This window comes from Haliotis rufescens, unplaced genomic scaffold, assembly GCF_023055435.1.
Source record: "Haliotis rufescens isolate VD_foot unplaced genomic scaffold, xgHalRufe1.0.p SCAF_23, whole genome shotgun sequence".
In the NCBI taxonomy this organism is placed as follows: domain Eukaryota; kingdom Metazoa; phylum Mollusca; class Gastropoda; order Lepetellida; family Haliotidae; genus Haliotis; species Haliotis rufescens.
Window position 1 is genome coordinate 7,706,087 of NW_025963924.1, and position 23,724 is coordinate 7,729,810.

The window sequence follows — 23,724 nt, forward strand, 5'->3', positions numbered from 1 at the left end:
AGTTAAGATCATCTTAGCGCTAAGATCTCTTTGTGCAAGTGGGTCCAGATGGTGAAAACACGAATACTTTCAAACACCTGAAACACAAGTGTGAAAAAGTATGTCACTCCTGGGCAAGTGACTTTGATCAAGTGTGCCTCTGTTCACCCAACAGGTAATGGATACTTGATATGTGAGTCGGAAAACCTGCTAGCGCCCGTAGGCAGCTTGGGTTGTTTACTCCCCAGGGAGTTGAGAATGATAACTGGAGGGCAAAAATGGAAACGGATCATACATCTTCCCGAGGCAAGAGAGTTAACTAACTTTAAAAGTCCAGTTTCCACCCTTCCCGAACTAGGCTGGAATTCCTGGGCTTGATCGTAGCGCCAGAAGTGGCTATAACAAGTCATATCCCTTTAAAGCCTCTCTCATGGAACAATCAGATTCCAACTCTGAATCACTTGAATTTGCTTCAAACAAAATGGCGGCGCCCAGTCAGGACGATCTGATCGATAACCAAGATCTATATTGTGATAGAACGAGTCTTACATCAAGAAGTGCATCAAATCACATGAGCACCTTGATTAAAAACATGAAAAGATTTATAAAATATCTGTTGACAACGAGTTGGCGGTGCACATGTTGTGCAAATCCTTCAATCGACCGAAATCTGCACAACAGTTTACGAACCGGATTTCGATTTCGATGTGCCATTTTGATTGGACTATGCATAGACTCGTTAGTCCAGCCAAAATGTAACTCCATAATACCAGTTCGGCGAGGGTGGAAACTTGACTTTTATAGTCAGTTAACTCACTTGCGTTGGGAAGATGTTTTTCATACAACATGTACAAGGCGACTACATGGATCATGTGGTCCGACTCGGTAGTTTGGTTAATTACGTGTCATTGTACCCTGTCAGCATCGGAACCTTGCTCATAATATCAATCACTGGTTTGTCAGATCCAGACAACAAATGTGGTCATATCGGACCATCGTAACCCGAACACAGCTTTCTTCTCATCCTATCAACCACTAGTTTGCCAGGCAGACCTCATATCCAGACTGCCAAGATATCACTGGTATATTTCGGACTTCAGCATAACACTCTCATGAAAGTATGGACAGTTAATACTTTCAGAAAACATCTCTCAGATGTGAGGACCGCCTCTGTGGTCCAGTGGTAGAGCGTCCGCCCGAAGAGCGGAAGGTCCGGGGTACGATCCCCGACGGCTCATACCTAAAGACGTTAAAATATGGTACTTGTTGTTACCCTGCCTGGCACTCGGCATTAAGGGGCTAAAACAAGGACTGGTCGGCTCGGAGTCAGTATACTGTGTCTGAGTGGGGTATTCATGTTAAACTGCGGCATGGTATCTGAGTGAGCTAGCACTATAAATCGGCATCAGTCTGGACTAGTACAAGCAGCCACACGCACGCAAGCATGCACGTTGCTATATAAGTGCAATAATCTTGGACGCGACGTTAAACCCCATTTTACCTCACCTTACCTCTCTCAGACGTAATGTGGCCGAGAATGAACAGTATCAACATCTTCTTCATCTCATTCAAAATGGTCTTTCTTGGCAAGATGCTTTCAAATCAAATACAAGCATAAAAAGGCACTCACTCACACACCGGCCCCAATAGTAAAAGGAAAACAAACTTCAGTTGTAAATAATAAGGATTCATTTATTTAAGTGACAGCTTTTGTACACGTTTTATATTCAAATCAATTTTACAAATCATACACTGTATTTAAGATACCACCTTAGATCACTGGCAACTCAAAGTCCCAGTCGTGGCATTACCAGTTAATGCAAGATATATTTGTTTAGCATGGAGATATATATCATTAATGTGTTGGAAAGCCAAGAGACTTGCTGTGTCTACAAAATAAGCAAAAACTACTTTTTGTGTCCAATGTGATTACAAAAGATTAATAAAGAATTATGTGAAAACAATTTTAATAGTAATAATAATAATAATAATAATTAAAGAAGAACTACAGAGACAAAATTAAATTTCCACCATGTCACTAGGCATTGTCAGGTCTGGTTAGACAGAGTCTAATTATGTCTATGTAATTTACGAACAAAACAACTAATTCTCATTTCTGATTGTATTCCAACTACCGTTAACATCCCAGTGACAACCTATCCCCGGGTTTAACCAAATGCACTATCTTTCAAACTGACGGAAGTACTCAACATGCTCAAACATTCGAAGGAAAATCACGAATATTTTTCTGAAGAAGACGGTTTAGTTTCATAATGCCAATTTAATTAGCGCTAAAATTAATCTCCTAATGACAAACAAGGTCACAAACAGCTGCAGACAACAGGTTACCCGTTCAATCTATTCAATGCCACAAAGAGTGATTACACAATATGAAAGAAACTGAAAAATCATCCTAAACTACAAATCAAGCACTTTCAAATCTATGTGTGGAATAAATATATGAATATTAGTAATAATTTGAAAATCAAGATTCATTTGGTATTGTAGAAAAATAAATCTGAACAAAATATAAGGAAAGAGTGCATTTGGTACCGCGATCCATCACTTCGAAGGTGAAACAATTTACTATCACCATGTTCACTACATCTTTGACTTTCCAGTGTATTATATCTCCATTCTATACCACTCAAAAAAGTTAAGGACAACCCGATTAACAACAGTACTATGAAAGAGTCTGGTGATCCTTAACTGTTATAGTAGTATAATATGATACAGATCCTGGACCTATTCCTTGTCAATGTTTCATTTTGTCTCCATCTCTCTTTTCACTGAACAGAGTTTGAAATCTACACCCAGTCTACATGATTCCTCCGACCAAGAGCTTGACATAGATCCACATTTAAATTACAGGCCTCGTAGGAGCATGCTCATATCGTTACTCAAATCAGAAGGTTTCGTGTATGTACTTTTAACAAGACAAAAAAATTTTGAAATATATAAAGTGAGGGCAGAGGTCCTTGTGCTACTAGTTCCAAGTTGTATTTGAGACTTAGCTATCGAGTCGAGTACTGTGGTATTGCCACTTATCTCTAATGAAAAGTCTTCATAATTTGATTGGCCAGCTATTTTTTAGCATCATGTCATTCATTATGGACTCAAAACAAAGCTATGGTGGTGAATAAATCCTGCATACTTATCGGAGTGGAATGGAGATAAATTACCCTGTATTATCGAGGATGATACTGGGCTCAACACAGAACCTTGTTTATCTGATGATGACTTAGCACAAGGTAAAATTACTATGTGGACATCGACAATTCTGAACAGAAATATAAGAAAACCATGATATGACAAAATAGTGTAAATACAGAGCTTGAATCTTTGCAAACGAAAATACTTGAACTGGCCTGTTTTTAAAGAAAAATGAAACTTAAGTCATAATTAATCACAATGAATGTTCACCCACAATTTCTATAGCGTCCTTCACAATATTGGGTTAATGTTGTACCGTATTTGATGCATTAAAGTGCCAGGACGTCGACCGTTCTGAAGCATTGTTTGCAAACAATACCGATAACTGCCAAGCTTACGCTGCGAGAGAAGTTTCTGCTCCATCGACCACACTATGGGTGTAGGCTCATTAGCTGGTCAGGAAGCACTTCTTTCCAGTGAATACCCCATGCTTTCTTAACAACAGGCTTTTACATTGTAATCTACTTTTTGAGTTTCACACGGAAATTTCATGCATGATTAAAAAACACCCAGAACCGTCGATGTTGTGGCCTTTAAGCACCATGATTGAATGAGTACTTTCAACAAGTTTTGAAAACAAAACTCCAAGCCTCCAATTAACATAACACCTAGATATGTTCTTTTATATTAGACGAATAATAATTGATTCAGAAGATTAATCTAGTGAAAACAAAATGGAATGGGAAGTCCTTGATAAGCAATCACACTTGAAAATTTCTTACAGGCCCGGTGCTCTTAATACGTCGAATACGGTAGCCACACACAACAAACTCAACGCCTCGACTTCCATCACGTAACTTTTTACCAATCAGGAACAACCTCATCAAATAAATCAAGGTTTGTAATAATACATTCCTCCTATAACTGTCAATATTGAACTCTAACATGTACTTCAATTTATATTTACGCATATTACGTTCTAGGCCATACTCCCTTCCGTATTCTCAGAGTATGATTAAGCGGGTTTATAGCATTCCCCAGGCACGTTGTTCAGAATACGTCTCTGTCCCACCGATTCTCTGTATTCAAACATAGCCGTTACAATGCATACATATTTACAACACTTGTGACCGTCCATGAAGACATGTCACAAAGACTGCGCTGGCCAAAGGCTAGTTGCATGTTCCTCCATTTCAAAGTGGGACCAGAAGTCCCGTCATCCATTGCATGTTCTGAATCTGAAAACAGAAGTGGGCGAGTTTTAATGCTGCTTTAAACAGAACATCAGTCATATCCCAGCCTGTCAGCTTTATGTTGGAGAAAGTTTTATTCGTTGTTTGACTCAACACTTAGCAATATTCCAGCTTTATGATGGAGTTTTGTTAATAATCGAGTCTGGACCAGACAATCCAGTGATTGATATTGTGAACAGTGATCCACATCATTGGAGTACGATGACATGCAATCAACTATGACACCGAGTCATAATCCACTCAATCTCCTTTTTTTTGGTTTTTTGTTTAACACCACACTCAGCAGTATTCAAGCTATAGGATCGTCTGTAAATAATCGAGGCTTGACCAGACAAACCAGTGACTGACATCATGAGCATCGATCCACGCAATTGGGATCTGATGACGAGCATTTACCCAAGTCAGCGGGTCTGACCACCCGATCCCATTAGTCAGCTCTTACGACAAGTATAGTTGCCTCCTACTGTAAGCATGGGTTGCTGAAGACCCATTCTACCCCTGATCGTCACAGGTCGATCACACTATTAGTACTACGTAGACTAAATACAGTGCAGGGCTTACATGGACATTTTACCAGCACGCTGTGGAGATGTGATGCCTAAAACCTTTTCAAGAATTCTTCTGCACTAAGTCGTGCCCTTGAGTTGACAGCTAGTTTCATTTCATTAATTTCCTTGTCTATTTCCTCCATGAAGTGGATGATGAAGTCCACCAACTTGTGTTTGTACATCTGCTCTGCGTGGAAGTTGGTGATGAGGAAACTGATGTCATAGCCCTGCAACAACACAATATTGTGAAGGAGTATTTCAGAAAGGGACCCTTGAACATGAAAACGAGACAGGAAATCCCAACCTGACACCGATCATAGGCGTTCACTACTTTAGTGAAACCCATGAGCACAGACAGGATCATATCACGGGTTTCTGACGAAAGGGTGGTTATTCAGATCCTGGCACAGCTAAGGGACACAACTCTGCACTGCACTGGGTACACAATTCCACTGGGTCATGAGTTTTGGTCTTTCCTGGGCTGTGCGTCATGCATATTTGTTCTCCAATGTGATTAAACTCAGATCTTAGTTCTTGCTACAGCTAAAGAAAGATCTGAGGACATCCCATTAAGGTTCACGTCAGAACGACCTTTTATCTGACCAATCAGAGCTTTGCTTACCAGATCATGAAAGAGACAGTCAGAATGTCTTTTCTAATCACGCATCCTCGAAAATTTTAACACCGGATATTCCAAACAACAGTTGAGGTGTTTATGACAGAATCCATACAATCTATCTGCCATTTCAGAATGTTCTTTTGTTCAGTTTTCAAATGTTTAATCGAGAATTTGTAAAAATAAGTTTCAAAGCATAGTCGCCATTTTGAAGCTAGGTTAATGTCAACTTTTTGTCAGTCATTCCATTGATCAGACAAAGTTCGTAAAAGGTCGTTGTCCTCAGATCTTTGTTTGGCGGTAGCGAGAACTATAAATCTGATTTTAATGAGATTGATTTGTTCTCAGAAGTCCCTGTGCCTATTTCTCTATTTCCGACAAAGGCATTTTGTGTGTGTGAAGTGAGTTTGTTGTGAACTGCATTACTGTATTTCAGATAGCATGACACAGACCCCACGATGTGGGAAGGTGCATGTCGTGGTTTATGCCACCTCGAGGATAGAGTTTGGTTTTATACCACTTTGTTATTTTATACCACAGTAGCTCAGTCATATCAATGTGTCGCCGATTGGGCAAAGCCAAGTATGCATCTTGCCACTTTGGTGATCAAGGATCAAACGTAATAAGGTGAAAATGGGATTCAAACACATGACCAATGAATCCTTGCATGGCAAAGGGAAATAACTGCACAGCAAAGTGCACCTTAGTCATAAAATGTATATGGGTGAATTAGGTTTGAGGCTGCTTTTACCAATATTTCGTGCAATATCATGGCATGTGGGACTTCAAAAATGGACTCACACCTTACCATTTAAAAAACCAACCTGGGTCTTTGCATAGCAAATGAAAGCCTAAACTATTACCCGATAGGCTATGACACCGCCTCTACCAGCAACAACAATTTGATGCTACAAAAAGACGTTAGCATCATCTCAAATACATCACTGCAATGTCACAAGTACAACATATATATACACAGACACACACTCAGGCACAGACACACTGCCCCAAGTACAACACACACACACACACACAGACACACACGCACAGACACACTGCCCCAAGTACAACACACACACATACACACACACGCACAGACACACTGCCCCAAGTACAACACACACGCAGATACACGCAGATACACACACACACACACGCACAGACACACTGCCCCAAGTACAACACACACACACACACACAGACACACTGCCCCAAGTACAACACACACGCAGATACTCACACACACACTGGTACACACACAAGACACAGACACACTGCCCCAAGTACAACACACACACACACACACACACACACACACACACGCACAGACACACTGCCCCAAGTACAACACACACGCAGATACACACACACACGCACAGACACACTGCCCCAAGTACAACACACACGCAGATACTCACACACACACTGGTACACACACAAGACACAGACACACTGCCCCAAGTACAACACACACGCACAGGTACACACACACACACACACAGACACACTGCCCCAAGTACCACACACACACACACACACACGCACAGACACACTGCCCCAAGTACAACACACACACACACATGCACAGACACACTGCCCCAAGTACAACACACACGCAGGTACACACACGCACAGGTACACACACAAGACACAGACACACTGCCCCAAGTACAACACACACACACACACACACACACACACACACACACACACACACACACACACACACACACACACACACACACACACACACACACACACACACACACACACACACTGCCCCAAGTACAACACACACATCCCTTGTTGGTCAGTCTTCACTTACTTCTACTGGTTTTCTCCTGAGGATAATAAAGTTTTCTGCTCTCATCATCATAAACCTCATGAACTTGTGACACAAGATTTTCTCAATTTCATCAGCCTGCAATACAAAAGCAGCATAAGTAGACAAACCCATACCAGCAGGGATAACAATTCATGCACAGATTAACAGAAACAACCATACCTACCACATATACATGATAAACATCACCATAACAATGGTCACAACAGATGGCTGTCCACAATGCTTCAAGATGTGACTTCAGTGAGTAGTGAAATGGGTTTACTGCCGCTTTTAACATTATTCCAGTTATCATGGTTATATCGCGGTGTGTCAGCTTAATGGGGGAGGAAAGCCCAAAGTGATGCAGGTCTCAGACGTTGACCACTTCTGTGAAATCCATGCGCATGGGTATGGTGCTGACAAACCTAGAAACATAATTGGGGCGTACCGGGATTCGAACCACAATCATAGGTTTCTGGTGTGCCCTAGGGACGCAACTCTGCACAGCGAATTGCGGCGCCTTAGACAACTGGGCCACCCGTGTCCCCACTTCAGTGAGTAAACATAGCTGCAAGATGCATCAACAATCTTGCAGCAAGTGGCCAGTGAACATGGTGAAAGAAACACTTGATCAATACACTGCACATGGACAATCTCATGAAAATTAGATCGTAGAGATTGCTAGCGTTAACCTGGGTAGCTCAAGCAAGCACTAAGATCTAATGATAAGAAGATCGACTGCAGAACTGATCCTCTCAACCTGATCTTGCTGCTGATGTGAATGGTGATAATGCTTTTTTTAAAATTCTTAGTTATACAGATATTTCAAATGTTCAGTAACATAACCCTGTTGGGATTCTGGGTTAGAAGTTGTCCCCAGCAACCAATACCATGTATACTGGTCGTTAGAGGCAACCAAATGGATCGGGTCATCATGGTTGGTACAACATGGATCGTTGGTACAACATCAATCACTGGAATGTCTGGTCAAGACTTGATTGTTTACAAGCTGCCGTCATATATCTTGAATACTGCTGAGTGTGGTTCGTTTGTTTGTTTGTTGTTTAACGCCGCACTCAGCAATATTCAGCTATATGACGGCGGTCTGTAAATAATCGAGTCTGGACCAGACAATACAGTGATTGACATCATGAGCATCGATTCACGCAATTGGGATCAATGACATGCATCAACCAAGTTAGCAAGCCTGACTACCTGATCCTGTTAGTCCCCTTTTACGACAAGCATAGTCGCCTTTTACGGCAAGTATGGGTTGCTGAAGACCTATTCTACCCCGGACCTTCACGGGTCGCTGAGTTTGGTGCTAACCAACAAACACATGACATGACGTGATAACTGCCACAATTGTAGCCCATACAACTCAATCATTCAGTCAAATTGTCCTCACCTGTTTCACTGCTATACTAACTCGTAGTGAGTTAATGGACCCCTCTATTAAAACTCGTTCCCTTTCATTCCTGCTAATAACTACAGGTACTAAGAGCAACTCTTTACTGCTTCTGGAAAAGAAAATCAAGATTTGGTTTAGATTAATAAATCACATCCACAGTGCTGTGAATATATGTAACAGCTGGAAACACAAGGAAGTCTATTATCGTGTCTATAAACATATTGGTTTTTATAGTCCACGTCTCAACATGCTCACAGCTTCTAATAATATCAGCATGATCAGCAATGATTCAGTTTCTTTATCTTTCATGAAGAGTTAGATTTTAAGTAATCTGATGACACTGATACTAAATAAATAAAATCACAATAAAACCTGACAAATATACAATCTGTGAAAAAATTATTCCTTTAACATGTTTAAGAGTTAAACTTTAACCAGTTAACAGTAATACTGTATTTGACGTAATAAGCGCCCCGCTCTAATAAACGCTCACGGCGATATTTGCTAATATATTGGCTAATGAACAATCCCAATTAGCACCCCTTCCAATTGATTAATGTACACAAGACTTATTTATATGCACACTTAATTATGGGAAATTACATTCGGGAAAAATATATGTGTCGTACATAAACATTTCAGGCTGTCAGCATAAACCACGAAATTAATCTTTCAACTCAACTTTTACTCACCAAAATAATATTCTAATTTTGAGAGCGCCCTGGGCGCTTATTACGTCGAATACGGTAACCATTTTATTCACTTTTTCCATCTGCCCCCAAGGGGATTCCGGGGTAGACTATGTCCCAAGCAAATCATGGCGGCAGCAAAAGGTGCCTGAATGAATCTGCTGGTCCGACTTGGTTACTTGGTTGAGGGTTTGTAATCGCACCCCCTCAAATCAGTAATCCACTAATTTGTCTAATCCAGATTTAATTATTAGAGGCTGCTGACATACAGTTGTACTCTTGCTGAATGCAGCATTAAACAACAAATGCTTCCACCTCAACCTGTTCCACAAAGTGATGTTAGTGCTACAGTTGTCCTAAGGCTAGTATGAGAGTTACGATCATCTTAGCGCTAAGATCGCTTTGTGGAACAGGGTCCTGAAACAAAAGTAAGCATCAGGTTTATATTTATTTTTTGTTTATACTTACTTTACTTCAACTTCGGGTTTATTATGTCGTTCCACTATTTGTGAATCAAAGTTCTGCAGGCACATTGCAGCGGTAAGCGTATGCTTAACCGCTGTAAGATATGGCTTCAATGTCGCTGCCTGGAAAGAATACCATACAGATGTCAATACTATAACTTAAGTCAACAACTGTCATTGAAATGCAACATTCATATTTCCTCAGGGTTTGATACAAACTATTGCATCTAACATGTCTAATACACATACAATTACAAATGATGGACACAAATATTTTACATTGAGGGTCCTGTGGGACGCTCAACAGTTGGGCTGTTTAAAACATTAAATGTAACAAAATTGTAGATTGTTCTTACATGTTGTATACATGATATAACCAACTTTTCTATTCTGATAAGGAATACAATCAATGTCGAGGGTATCAATGGCTGTTTTCCTTAATCTAAAATTGAAACCCTCATCTTTATTAGGCTTCAGGCTTCTGAGCATGTGCACTAAAATTATTGGAAATGAAATGAAGCATGGCACATGTCACCTCCAGGGTCCCCCATGTTCAATAATTAGGACCCACCAAATTTATTACTGGGAGTTCCCAGGGCTCGAAAATAAACAGTGAGTGAGTGAGTGAGTATGGTTTTACGCCGCTTTGAGCAATATTCCAGCAATATCACGGCGGGGGACACCAGAAATGGGCTTCACACATTGTACCCATGTCGGGAATCGAACCTGGGTCTTCGGCGTGACGAGCGAACGCTTTAACCACTAGGCTACCTGACCGCCCCCGAAAATAAACAGACCCAGTTAAATCCCTATTTTTTGTGTGCACAAATAATAAGTATGATAAGAGGAAGTATTTTTTCACATGTTTAAGCCACTTTTGAACAATGTTGCAGTTGTGGTGAGTGAACTCTCACCACTAGGTTACCATGGTCACCCCAACCAAAATCAGGTAATAAATAATAAGTGTCCTTATTTACCATGTTTCCCTTTATAAACTACAATTTCTAAATAGGTTTGTCATATGAAGTCATTTTAAATAGTTGCAATGTTATACATGTACAACAGGCTAATTCATTGTCAAATCAATTTCAAATTATCAAGGATTAAACAATTTCACATGGCCCTCCAAAACACTACAACATGGCTTCATAATACTAAAAATAGCGGTTATCACATTTATCACCTGAATGACCCTAGTCTTCTTTTGAAAACAATGTATCTGCTGAATGTCAACTACAAGAACAAGTTTATTGATAGCACAACAAAGTTGTAAACATGTAAAGTTAAAGGGACTTTAATCATGTTAATACATAAATATGCAGACATTAAATAAATGACTGCTGTATACATGGTATACGTGACCAAGATGGATATATAAATAATTCAGGTCCCAAATGACTTTTTTTAACTATGTATAAAAGATCTGATAAAATTAGCTCCCTAAATTGGCCTTTAAAGTACCTATAGATTTATTAATTTTATGTTCTCATTCTTGAGGCTGGTTTTGTCTTCAGCGTTGGACCCTCCATGGCTCTTGGCTACAAGTTTTCCAGTATAAATATCACTGTCATTAATACAATCTCAAAATTGTTACTCATATAAAAATAAGGCCCTGAATAAGCTGAAAGCATGTTTCAATCCATGGTTGAACAGCATTTCTAACTTAAACATGTGAGTGAGTTGGGTTTAACACCACTTTTAACAGTATTCCAGTTATATCACGGTGTGTCAGCTTAATCATGTTAATGTGGGAGGAAAGCCCGAAGTAATGCAGGTCTCAGATGTTTACCACTTCGGTGAAACCCACAAGCACGGTGCTGACAAACAAACCTAGAAATATAATCGGGGCGAACCGGGATTCGAACCACAATCATAGGTTTCTAGCGTGCCCAAGGGACGCAGCTCTGCACAGCGAATCGCGGCGCCTTAGACGAATGGGCCACCCTCCCCCCCCCCACACCTTAATCATGTGAAAGCTACATACAATCACTGATCCGCGTATCATCTGTTATCTAAGGTCAGGTTTAAATAAATTTTCAAATTCCTTCCTTAACAAATTTTCCACGTTGATGGCATGTTGTTAATGTAATATAATTAATATTTGTATTATTTTAAAGCCTAATAGTAACAGTAAGTCAAACGATGAGCTGAAGGGGCACAGACACAAAATCTGTCACTAATGACAGCACCAGCCTCGGGCTGCACCTTGCATTGAATACATACAACGAGGAAGGAAGTAAAATTGCTCATTTCGCCATCAGTGAATGGACGTACATTGCCGGCCTACGAAACAACCGCCGGCCTCACAGAAAGATTAGAAACAAAGTAACCATTACGTTAAAGTGGCTGAAATCAATACTTTACTAGAGTTAATGCACAAAACAACAGCAGGATTAGCTGTTAATTCTCTACAGGTGCAGAGTTCATGAGTCAGAGTTACTCAAGTTCGCTCCTTTCCAGTTGCACTTCCGGATTTCGGACGATCTTTACTTCTATCGAAAAGGCAAAAAAGTAATAATTGACAATATTTCCTAAAAACTGACGATTCCATGAATACACTGTGGTGTCAAAATGAGTTACCAAACACAATTGTCGAGCCTGAATGTCAAATAAGATTAAACAAAATTAGACGAATACACCCACCATAGTCGACTGAACAAACCGGAAGTGTGTGACCTGCCGGTGACTGAGCGCCCTCTGGTTAGAATAGAGTTATCGCCCCAAAGTCTCTATCGATGGAGGGCTCTTTCCCATCACATGGAGGATGTCCCGGAACCTCTCGATATTACTCTTTTATGACATAGATATTGAACATACCGTTGATACAGAGTATACACACTAGCTGATCATCAATACTCAATCAAGTAACATAAGTTTATACGTTTTAAAAACAGAGAAAAACAATATTATGTACAAATCTTAAGTTTCAAATGAGTAAACCTCAATATTGATTTGTTGCTTGTAAGTCTATCAACGCTGGGTAGAGATCTATATTAAAAAGGATATGTAATTTCGATTTGCTCACATAACTGACAAATTTCGCAAATTGTGCTCTGAACCAGAAAGTTTTTCCAAGACATGGGGAATGCAAATTTGCACCATGACCCATATCGTCAGCATATCAACTGCTGAGATATGTTAAATGTACATTCTTACACTGAAAGGTCACCCAGGGGCACACCCACTCAATATCCATTCCATATTCTTTGATCTCAGACAAAAAGCAATACAAAGTACATCTAAAGACAAAAGAGGTCTCTGGAATACTAATACTGTGACTCTCTCGGACCGCCTCTGTCAACGAGCGGATAGAGAGTCTGTCAGAAGAGCGGAAGGTCTGTAGTTCGATCCCCGGCCGCGTCATACCAAAAGACGCCATAAAAAAAGTTAATAATTGTTACCCTGTATGGCCCCAACATTAAGGGGATAAAACGAGGACTGCAGGAATGATCGTCTCAGAGTCAGCATATTGTGTCTGAGTGGGGCATACATGTAAGCTGCGGCATGGTATAGTCTGACCAAAATTATTGAGAATTTTTCAAATCATTTTGACCATCAATATTCACCATATGAAAGGTGTGTACACGTATAGAACCAATGCTTTCATTGATTCAAGGGAGACAAATTCGCGTATCATATTTGTAAAGTGTGACCAGAGTTGTCTCCCTTGGTAAACAAGTTAGCAAGCTCCTTCCCAGCGTCATGTCCGCTAGCTATGAGAGTGTAACGAAGGTGTCAGACCTTTGTTACACTCTTAGAGCTAGCGGACAACGTCAAAAGGAACACACATCATCCAGGTGAACTAATATGGTTTTACGCCGCGTTTAGCAATGTTCCAGCAATATCGCTGGGGACACCAGAAATAAGCTTCACACATTGTACCCATGTAGGGAATCAAACCTTGGCCTTCTAGCGAATGCTTTAACCACTAGGCTACCCTAATGCCGCCACACACACCCCAGAAGCGACTAGGTAAAGCAAGCTTTGATCTCAGGTTTGTCAATATGTACCTCCAATAAGTGCATGCAGTATATTAGACCACACATTATTTTTTGGTTTTCAGTTTTTTGCTCACCACCTGGCGTTACTCGAAAAAAAGTAATAATTAGGAATTGACTTTAATAATTTTGTTTTTATGGGGAAATAAACTTAAAAATAGGCGTATACACTTTAAATTGTAAATGATACCATGGCATTAAATTGGGTAACCAAGCAACATTGTTGCGTTCATGTTATCAATAAACCGAAAAGGGACAACGCCCACGAGTGGACTATGTTGTTTCCTGTTGGCCGGGCTTGTGCGTCCATTTTGCCTTGAATATTCTCATTGATTTTGTATTGTTGTCGTGGGTTTGAATACCGGTTCGCCCGATTATTCTTTTCAGGTTTTTGTCATCACCATACCCATGCTCATGGGTTTCACCAAAGTGGGGTTAGTCTGTGAACCCGGCATCACTTGGGTTACGCCGACACACCGTAATATAACAGTTACTGGAATAGTACTCAATCACTCCCCCCCCCCCCCCCTCCTCCCACTCTCCTAGTCGCCCCTCACTAACTCACTCTCTTCTCCCACTCACTCCCCCCTCCTCTCCCACTCACTCACTCCCCCCTCTCCTCGTCGCCCCTCACTAACTCACCCCCCTCCTCTCCGACTCACTCACTCACTCGCCCCCCTCCTCTCCCGTTCACTCACTCACCCCCTCCTCTCCCACTCACTCACTAACTCACCCCTCCTCTCCCACTCACTCACTCACTCACCCCCTCCTCTCCCGTTCACTCACTCACTCCCCTCCTCTCCCACTCACTCACTCACCCCCTCCTCTCCCGTTCACTGACTGACCCCCTCCTATCCCACTCACTCATTCACTCGCCCCCCTCCTCTCCCGTTCACTCACTCACTCCCCTCCTCTCCCACTCTCCTCGTAGCCCCTCAATAACTCACCTCCTCCTCTACTACCCACTCACTCTTCTCGTCCACTAATTTACGACCCTCGACGATGATAGACCCGGATGTTTTAATGGGTGTGGTCAGCAGACGAATTTGTATTTTGTCCATGTACGCCCCATGGTCGCAAATCTATGAACTGGTTGAACATATACTCCCCTTTATTTCATTATGTAAACACGGGATATCACCCAATAATACAGTCGACTACCCCTTTTCCCCGCTATAACGCAACAACGAAGTGATAACACGCTTCTACAGTCATTATCAGCTGTTGCGATGAATATAGACAAATGAAGTTTATGTGATAAATCACTTCCCACAGCTGCCACGTGGTGTAAACACATTCAATATTATTGATTACATCCAGCATAACAGCTACAAAACGCGTTTGGTCTTTGGGAAGCCTTGATAACGGGGCGCTTCCCTCTTCCGTTCTACGCTGTTATCACGTGATCCGACCTCGAGGAGGAAAAAATATATATAGAAATGTGTGCTTGGGTTCCAGTTAAATTTTGATTGACATTTGTCACGTACATTATATATGACATTTGTGTATACACTAGCGAGCGAGGAGTATTCAGTGTTTCGTATATGAATTCATTCATATGCAAATTCATTTTAGCGCGGTTACATCTACAGGTAACCTAGCTCGCTCAACATTGAAAACAGTATTTTTATCTCCTAATTCGGTACCGGGAAATTCCGTGTTTCAAATGTTAGAGTTAAATATGCTGCCGTAAAGAGCTTTTCATGTTTGTTAAATCAGAGGATCACCTTAAGCTGTACCGATAAATATAAGTGAATTTTGAAAAGAACCGTTGTAATCTCGTAGTTCTACACATAGTGTTTCAATGACCATGTCTAGGCTGCACGTGTTCAGTTTGAAACAAAGGCACAATATGTTTTGATTGTTTGTTTGTTGTTTAACTCAGCAATATTCCTTGTATATATAACGACGGTCTGTAAATAATCAAGTCTGGACCAGACAATCCAGTGACTGACACCATGAGCATCTATCCACGCAATTGGGATACGATGACATGCATCAACCAAGTCAGCGAGCCTGACCACCCGCTCTAGTTAGTCGCCTCTTACGGCAAGCATAGTCGCTTTTTACGGCAAGAATGAGTTGCTGAAGACCTATTCTCACCTGGATCTTCACGGGCCAGGTACAAAATGTACTGCCGTATCCTGATAATATGCTATAACCATTAAACCAACCGCTAATTATATGGCATCGTAAACACGACCACCTGCATGGCTGTTTGGTGCGATGTACCCATTAACACCGTGTCACCACTAAAATTTAAACGATTAACTTGCTTGTCACGCAGGAAGCCTGTATACAATTATAATAGGTCCTGTTGTCTACACTAATTCAAAGTACATTTAAAGCGGCGTAAAACCTTATTCATTTAAGCTGGTTACACAGAACCTAAATCTGTTTGAAACCATGCGTGCGATAGAACAGGGGTTAATGTAAATGTTCTGGGGTTAACGCCGTTTTCGAGAGTAATTCATGTGGTGCTTTAGGGTGCGGCCGATATTTAGGGTCTGTCACAACCTTGCTTGTGCGGCCGTACACTTACATACTATCACAGCCGGGATAATGTTGGTCGCCAGCCACACCCCAATGCCGTTATGTCCATTCAATCCTCACATCATAGTCGCCAATGGAGTAAGCAAAATACAAACGGGGAGTGTTTTGTTTTGTTTGTTGTTTAACGCCACACTCAGCAATATTCAAGCTATATGACGACGGTCTGTAAATAATCGAGTTTGGACTAGATAATCCAGTGATTGTTGTCATACGCATCGATTGACGCAATTGCAGGGATATACGATGACATGCATCAACCAAGTCAGCGAGCCTGACCACCCGATCCCGTTAGTTGCCTTTTACGGCAAGCATAGTCGCCTTTTACGACAAGCATAGTCGCCTTTTACGGCAAGCACAGTCGCCTTATACGACAAGCAAAGTCGCCTTTTACGACAAGCATAGTCGCCTTTAACGGCAAGCATGGGTTGACCAATTCTAACCCGAGTACAAATGTGGTGTTTCAGTTAAATACGGTTATAACGAACACGCTTATAACGAACTGACGGATATAACGAACTTACTTTTCTGGTCCCGACTATTTGCTGTAGTTATGCTGTATATATGCTTATAACGAACTACGGTTATAACGAAGTAAAATAAGTGGTCCCTTTGAGTTCGTTATAACCGTAGTTTACTGTACTTTGTTGAAATTGTATCCGCTGGAGTTCCGGCAAAGTATATATTGTTTTCAGTGAGTGAGTATTGTTTTACGCCGCATTAGCAATATTCCAGCAATATCATGGCGGGGGGGGGGGGGGGGGGGGACACCAGAAATGGGTTTGACATTAACATTAAAGCCTCGGTACAAAGAATGTTATTCGCACAGTCTCTCCAGTGTTAATTCCCTGATCTTCCCTAATCCAACGGAAATGCTGTTGATGTCCCTCAACTTGAGATCGCTTGAACGGTTTCAGTTTCAGAAACCATATTACAAAAGCTTTACATTAGGGGAGTTGAGGTGAACTGATACCATGCAGCAGTATAACATGAATATTCCACTCAGACACAGTATACTGACTCCGAGTGGACCAGTCCTTGTCTTAGCCCCTTAAGGCCGAGCGCCAGACAGGGTAACAAAAAGTACCATCTTTTAACGTCTTTTTGTATCATTACACATTAAAACGTTCATTGACTGAACAAGGTCTAATATTCTGAAGAGACACGGAAAGAGTGAGTATGGTTTTACGCTGCTTTATCAATATTCGTTGACATACCAAAAGCGTGTGTGCAATCCAACGTAGACGGTGTTATATCAACCACTGGTTGGTCTAGTCCTGACACAATTAGCCAGGTCGCTACTGAAGGTCTGTCTTCCAAAGTTCATTCAAGTTCTAGCCATGCTTGTCAGCCATTGTTTCCAAAAAATACCAGTCCTGTTTTGTCTGCCCTTAAACCACCTAGTAATGATGGGTACATTTTCTACCCCAAATCCCCCAAAGACAAACAAGCACTGTGGAAATGGGCACCTATTTTACCCCAATCCCTCAACCAGACAAGAACAAGGTGAGGAGAAATGGGGGTTTAATGTTAAAGATTATTGCACTTATATTGTGACGTGCATGCACGTGTTTGTCTGTGGCTACCTGTACTGGTTCGAAAAAATGTTGGTTTCATAAACTAAGTGCAAGCCCACTGAGATATCACGCCGCAGTTTAACAGGCATACCCCACTCAGACACAGTATACTGAGCAGGCCTTGTTTTATCTCCTTAATGACAGGCAGAGTAACAGCAAGTACCATAATATATAGTCTTTTGGTATGACATGACCGGGGGATCCAACCACCGATGTTCCGCCTTCTTGGCAGGCGCTCTTTCTTCTGAGACCCCCAGGTAGGAGATGAACACTGGCTCCTTGGGGCCTATTCTTCCTGAGACCCCCAGGTAGGAGATGAACACTGGCTCCTTGGGGCCTGTTCTACCTGAGACCTCCAGATAGGAGATGAACGCTGGATCCTTGGGGCCTGTTCTACCTGAGACCTCCAGGTAGGAGATGAACACTGGATCCTTGGGGCCTATTTTACCTGAGACCCCCTGGTAGGAGATGAACGCTGGCTCCTTGGGGCCTATTCTTCCTGAGATCCCCTGGTAGGAGATGAACGGTGGCTCCTTGGGGCCTATTTTACCTGAGATCCCCCGGTAGGAGATGAACACTGGCTCCTTGGGGCCTATTCTACCTGAGACCCCCAGGTAGGAGATGAATGCTGGATCCTTGGGGCCTATTTTACCTGAGACCCCCAGGTAGGAGATGAACACTGGCTCCTTGGGGCCTATTTAACCTGAGACCCCCAGGTAGGAGATGAACACTGGCTTCTTGGGGCCTATTTTACCCGAGACCCCCAGGTAGGAGATTAATGCTGGCTCGTTGGGGTCACAGGTCGTTGTGAGACAGAGGGTCTTGGGGGACCTATTCTGCCCTACAATCCCATATTTGTAAAGATACTAATGAAAAAACCCAAATCCAGCTGAGTTTATTCCATATTTTAATACTCTGTGAGACAGTAGACATGAGCTGGACTTCTAGCAGTGAGCACTGACCGTGTTGAACCTACAATACAGACTTCAGTCACACACTGACCACTCAAGCAAAGTGTATACTAAAATATCTAGTCCATATTGCTTCATGTGTTCAAAATACTTGCAGGAAATAGTGGTAAAACATTCCAATATGGTTTCAGAAACTGAACATGCATCATATCAGGATACCTCCATCTTCCCGAAGCAAGTGCGTTAACTTACTATAAAAGTCCAGTTTCACCTTTAAAGTCAGTTAACTCTCTTGCCTCGGGAAAAGGGACACCCTCAAGATACTGCATAAATTGAATTGAAACAGCTTTTCCCTGTTCTTGCATATATGCCTTATTCAAATAATTTTCCATATCAGTCCCTCCCACCCTGATATGCTACTCAACATTTGCTAAGGTGAGTGAGTGATTATGTTTTTTTACACCCTTTTAGCAATATTCCAGCAATATCACGGCAGGGACACCAGAAAGGGGCTTCACACATTGTACCCATGTGGGGAATTGAACCCTGGTTTTCAGCGCTATAACCGCTAGGCTACCCCAAAGCCCCCATTTGCTAAGGACCAAAATAGTCATCTTTAGACAAAGGAGTGATCATTAGAAAATGTTGAGTGGTATGTTTAGTCCTGCCATGCGACTTGTTTCAGGCAAAACAGGACACTTTCAACAGTCCCCAAAGTCTTGCAAGTTATCTATTTGTATAAATAATAAGATACAAAAAACATGCACACAGTAAGTGTAAGTTTGCAATAGTGTTCCCCTTAAAGCAAGCATTATTGTTTTGTGAACACAGCTTCCTGTTATGTTGGTTTGTAATATCAGATATGTGATGCGTCAAAGTCCACCACAGTCAGTCATATCAAAATGTGTCCAACATTGCATTCGTCAGTCTAGTGGACAAGGCCCCTGCATTTGATGTACATGTGAACAGAAATATATTTATACAAATGGTGTATGTTGATAATATGATATATTTACAATGATGGCCATATTCAGAAATACACAAGCTAGAATAATATACAATCTTAACTCTCTTCATCCAGAGATGCACATACCAAATTGAGGCAAATTAAAAACATCTGAGATAATATGGGTCTAAAATTAAAAAAAATTTACAATAAAATTGCAGTAACTGTCAGCATAATTTACTGCATGATTTTCATAAAAATAAATCGTTTTGCATTGAATTTCTGCAAACCTGCCCATCCCAAGCTCATACAAGCGATCGTTATTAATTGGTTGCAGATGTGACAATACCTTTATCAAGATCAATAACTAAATTGAATGGCGATGTCATATTTAAAAATGTTGTCAGAATATGATACAAAATAGGATTCCACCACAAGTCGGCTTCACCCTGTTTTCAGCAGTATCCTTGCCCAAACAACGGACAACACAAAACAAGCACTGTGTTTCTTATACCACCGGATCCAGATCACGGCAAATGGGCGACCAACAAGCAATTCAGGCATCATCATAGAGGTTACTAACAACTACCAAAAATCCCATACATGACTTCCAACATTTCGGGACTTACTCTCATTTAAGCTAGACCCTGGGCCTTGTTTAGGGCTGGGATGGGTACTCGGGTCGGGTGGGTCCTGAATAGGCCCCAGGTACTCACAGGACTACCCGGACCTGTGGTTAGTCACATGATATATTGTATATAGACAAAAACTCTATGGCTCAGTGGTTACACTACAAGTCGCGAATGTTCGCATTTCTTTCTGACTATGCCCCCATTACTTTTGACTTGTATATGTTGGAGTAAAGATAAAGCTTCAGTCAACTTCCATGTAAGCATGATCAGATCATTTGATACATGTATCTAAATAGGTTTTGCCTGGGCTGCGGGAAAAAACAATTCCCTAACAGACATTTTGTTCCAAACTCTTGAGACCTACAGTGGGTACCTGGGTAGGGTTGGGTAAAAGGTGGTGGGGTACCCAGGGGAGTAAATTTGGACTCATCCCAGCCCTAGCCTTGTTCCATGTAAGGGAATGACTACAAGAGTTCAATGTTAAATTATGGAGAGTTATGACCACTGTGGTCAAAATGTCTCTGTCTCAGGAAGAGATCATTGTGGCATTGTTCCCTGTGAAGGTGACGTCTGATTGGGCAAACAGTGATGGTGCTTCACATCTGTTTTTGACTGATCAGTAATGACTTCCGCACAGCTGACACCATGCCATTGGACCTGTATGTACAGTGGGCAAAGGGAGATAACACATCTGGACAAACAAGACTACCTGACCTAGCCTGCATTTGGTGATTAACACATAAGAGTAAATACATGTCATGGCTATGCAGAATACCCTAACCTAACTGGAGGTGGGGGGTAGAGGTTGTGGTGGGGTGACGGTGATGGGGTGACGGTGATGGGGTGGAGAGGTGGTGATGGAGTGGGATGGGGTGGAGAGGTGGATGATGGAGTGGGATGGAGGCGGCTGTGGTGATATTTACAGCCATTAAAACCAGTGATCATTAAAAGTACCTGTTCACCTAAAAGTGAAGTAAATGTTTCTTCATGTAAATGTAAACATAACTTCATATGGGAAATTGGTATGTAGTGAGAGTTGTTTTTCACACTGATTTACCAAATGCTTCATGCTATATATCTCTACTTGAGTGTGTGGGTTTTAATGCCGCTTTGAACAGTATTCCAGTTACATTGTGGCGTGTCAACTAATGTGGGAGGAAATACCGAAGTGATGCAGGGCTCAGATGTTGGTTTACCGCAGGTATGGTACTGACAAACCAAGAAACATACCGGTAATTGGGGCGATCCTAAGTTTTTAAGGCGTGCACAAGGGACGCAATTCTGCAAAGTGAATTGCAGCACCTGAGATGTCTCAGCCACCCATGCATCTACTGCCATATCATGAGATGATGAGATGGACCGGATGACCTGAGTTGATGAAGAGAGTGGATGAAGATCAAGCACGGCGACATATCCTCGGAGGTCTTCCAGATGTACACACTGTGTCCTTCTCAACACAATCATATAACAGGAGACATGGAACAATAAAAAATCAAGTCTTCCTAAATTATTTGTAAATGACCATAATGACATATTTGATACAAATATTATTGAGGTCTCCCCTAGGAAATGTTGCTTAAAACATGTTCGGAACACTCAACAACACAGGACAGACATTGGACAATATGTCCTCATAAATCTAACCCACATATTTCATACAATTTCTCAAACACAAACAGTGATATTGAAGAAGACGAACGGCCAAATGATATTTTTATGATTTTATCAACTATTGACAGGACATTCTTCAATATCACTACAAAGTTTAGAACAATATTCAGGATATTTTAACGGACAATGAGTCAATGTCCTAGAAAGAGAACCAGTCTGAACCCGGATATGATCCCAGGAAAATATTGCTTAAAATATCTTCCCAAACCTCAGCCTGAGTTAATGTAAAGCTACTAAACTTGTGTTCTCTTGACTGGCATTGTTATGACATATACAGATACAATTCTCGGTATATATATTACTATACTATTTCTACTTAAAATTGTACAAAACCCATCAGAACTAGAAACAAGACTAAACAAAACGAAACAAAACAAAACATGAGAACAAAACCTGACCTGATTCTGTCATCATATAAAATTCTAAAACTTCATCAGAAACAGTTTTGTGGCAATAGTTTCACATGAAACTTCATATTACAATCATTCACAACACTAATAAATACATAATGCTGGTGTATTATATAAGTACTGGGTAAGGGCCTCACAGGTGACACACAGGCCCTTACTGTGAATAAGTCACACATTCTGTCACTGTCCTTATCATAAGACTTACTGATGCAACATGAACGTAGGGTACAGTAGAGTGATATGCATCGGGATGAACCTGCCAAGGTATACTGTTGGAAATATATGAGGAACAAACGGAAATGGAAATTTATCAATCTTATTAAGATCAGATCATTACTCCAAAACTATACCTCACTACCTGAAGACCTGACAAACCCTCCCTAGAAGGTAGACCTGTGTGAACTTTGATTGCCCAATCTATATGAGACCACACATTTTTTATCTTGTTGTTTTACAGGACCGCCGCCCCTACTGAAAGCAGCCGATCCAAGAAATATATTAAATATAACAACATTTTTATTTTTATTATGTCTTCCGCAAGTAATATAGACCCTCTTGTACAATAAAAAAATTATATATATATCAATTCCATGTCTATATTACTATCAATGATTCAAGAAGCCAGCTGCAGTTTTGACTCCATGGCAGAATGACTTCCATGAAAATGAATAAATAAAATGATTGACATAGCCATATATTTTATTTATACAAAATTTCAGCCTAACATATGCTTCTCTCTTTATAATGTTCATAAGGCCAGACTTTTTGTTTTGGGGGTTTACAGAATTTTAAACTTCAGGTCGGTAGGTCAATAATAAAGAAATCAACTTTCAAATATTTAAAAAAAATTTAAGTGGGTAGGAAAAAAGGTGGAGGTGAGAGGAATAGGGATTCGTCCAAAGTCATAATTTAAATAATCTATTTATATAGACAGTGACAGGAAAATTATTTTTTTAAAACATTTTACATTGTTTAGTTTGGCGAGGGGAGTCTAATTTAAACAGTTCGCAGAAACAACCCCACGATATGACATCTGTGGACGATTCAAGTCCGTATGAGCATGTGAAGTATGAATTCACATTTGTGTTTTG

At 41.0% G+C, this 23,724-nt stretch overlaps 1 protein-coding gene across 1 annotated transcript; it reads right to left on the reverse strand.

Moving 5' to 3' along the window:
* Positions 1–1,653: 1,653 nt before the first annotated feature.
* On the reverse strand, positions 1,654–12,639 carry LOC124151830 (actin-related protein 2/3 complex subunit 4). The gene is made up of 6 exons (XM_046524477.2): positions 12,582–12,639; positions 9,943–10,061; positions 8,783–8,894; positions 7,375–7,470; positions 4,947–5,160; positions 1,654–4,370 (listed from the first exon to the last, which is right to left on the reverse strand). The coding sequence occupies exons 1-5, from the start codon at positions 12,582–12,584 to the stop codon at positions 4,984–4,986; spliced, it is 507 nt and encodes a 168-aa protein (XP_046380433.1). The 5' UTR covers positions 12,585–12,639; the 3' UTR covers positions 1,654–4,370; positions 4,947–4,983.
* Between the last annotated feature and the right edge of the window lie 11,085 nt (positions 12,640–23,724).

Excerpts from the sequence above, each read along its gene's own strand:
- LOC124151830 (XM_046524477.2), bottom strand. Across the intron at positions 7,471-8,782 it reads TTAGTATAGCAGTGAAACAG|GCTGATGAAATTGAGAAAAT; the intron begins GTGAGGACAATT and ends TTTGTATTGCAG. Across the intron at positions 5,161-7,374 it reads TCAGGAGAAAACCAGTAGAA|GGCTATGACATCAGTTTCCT; the intron begins GTAAGTGAAGAC and ends GTGTTGTTGCAG.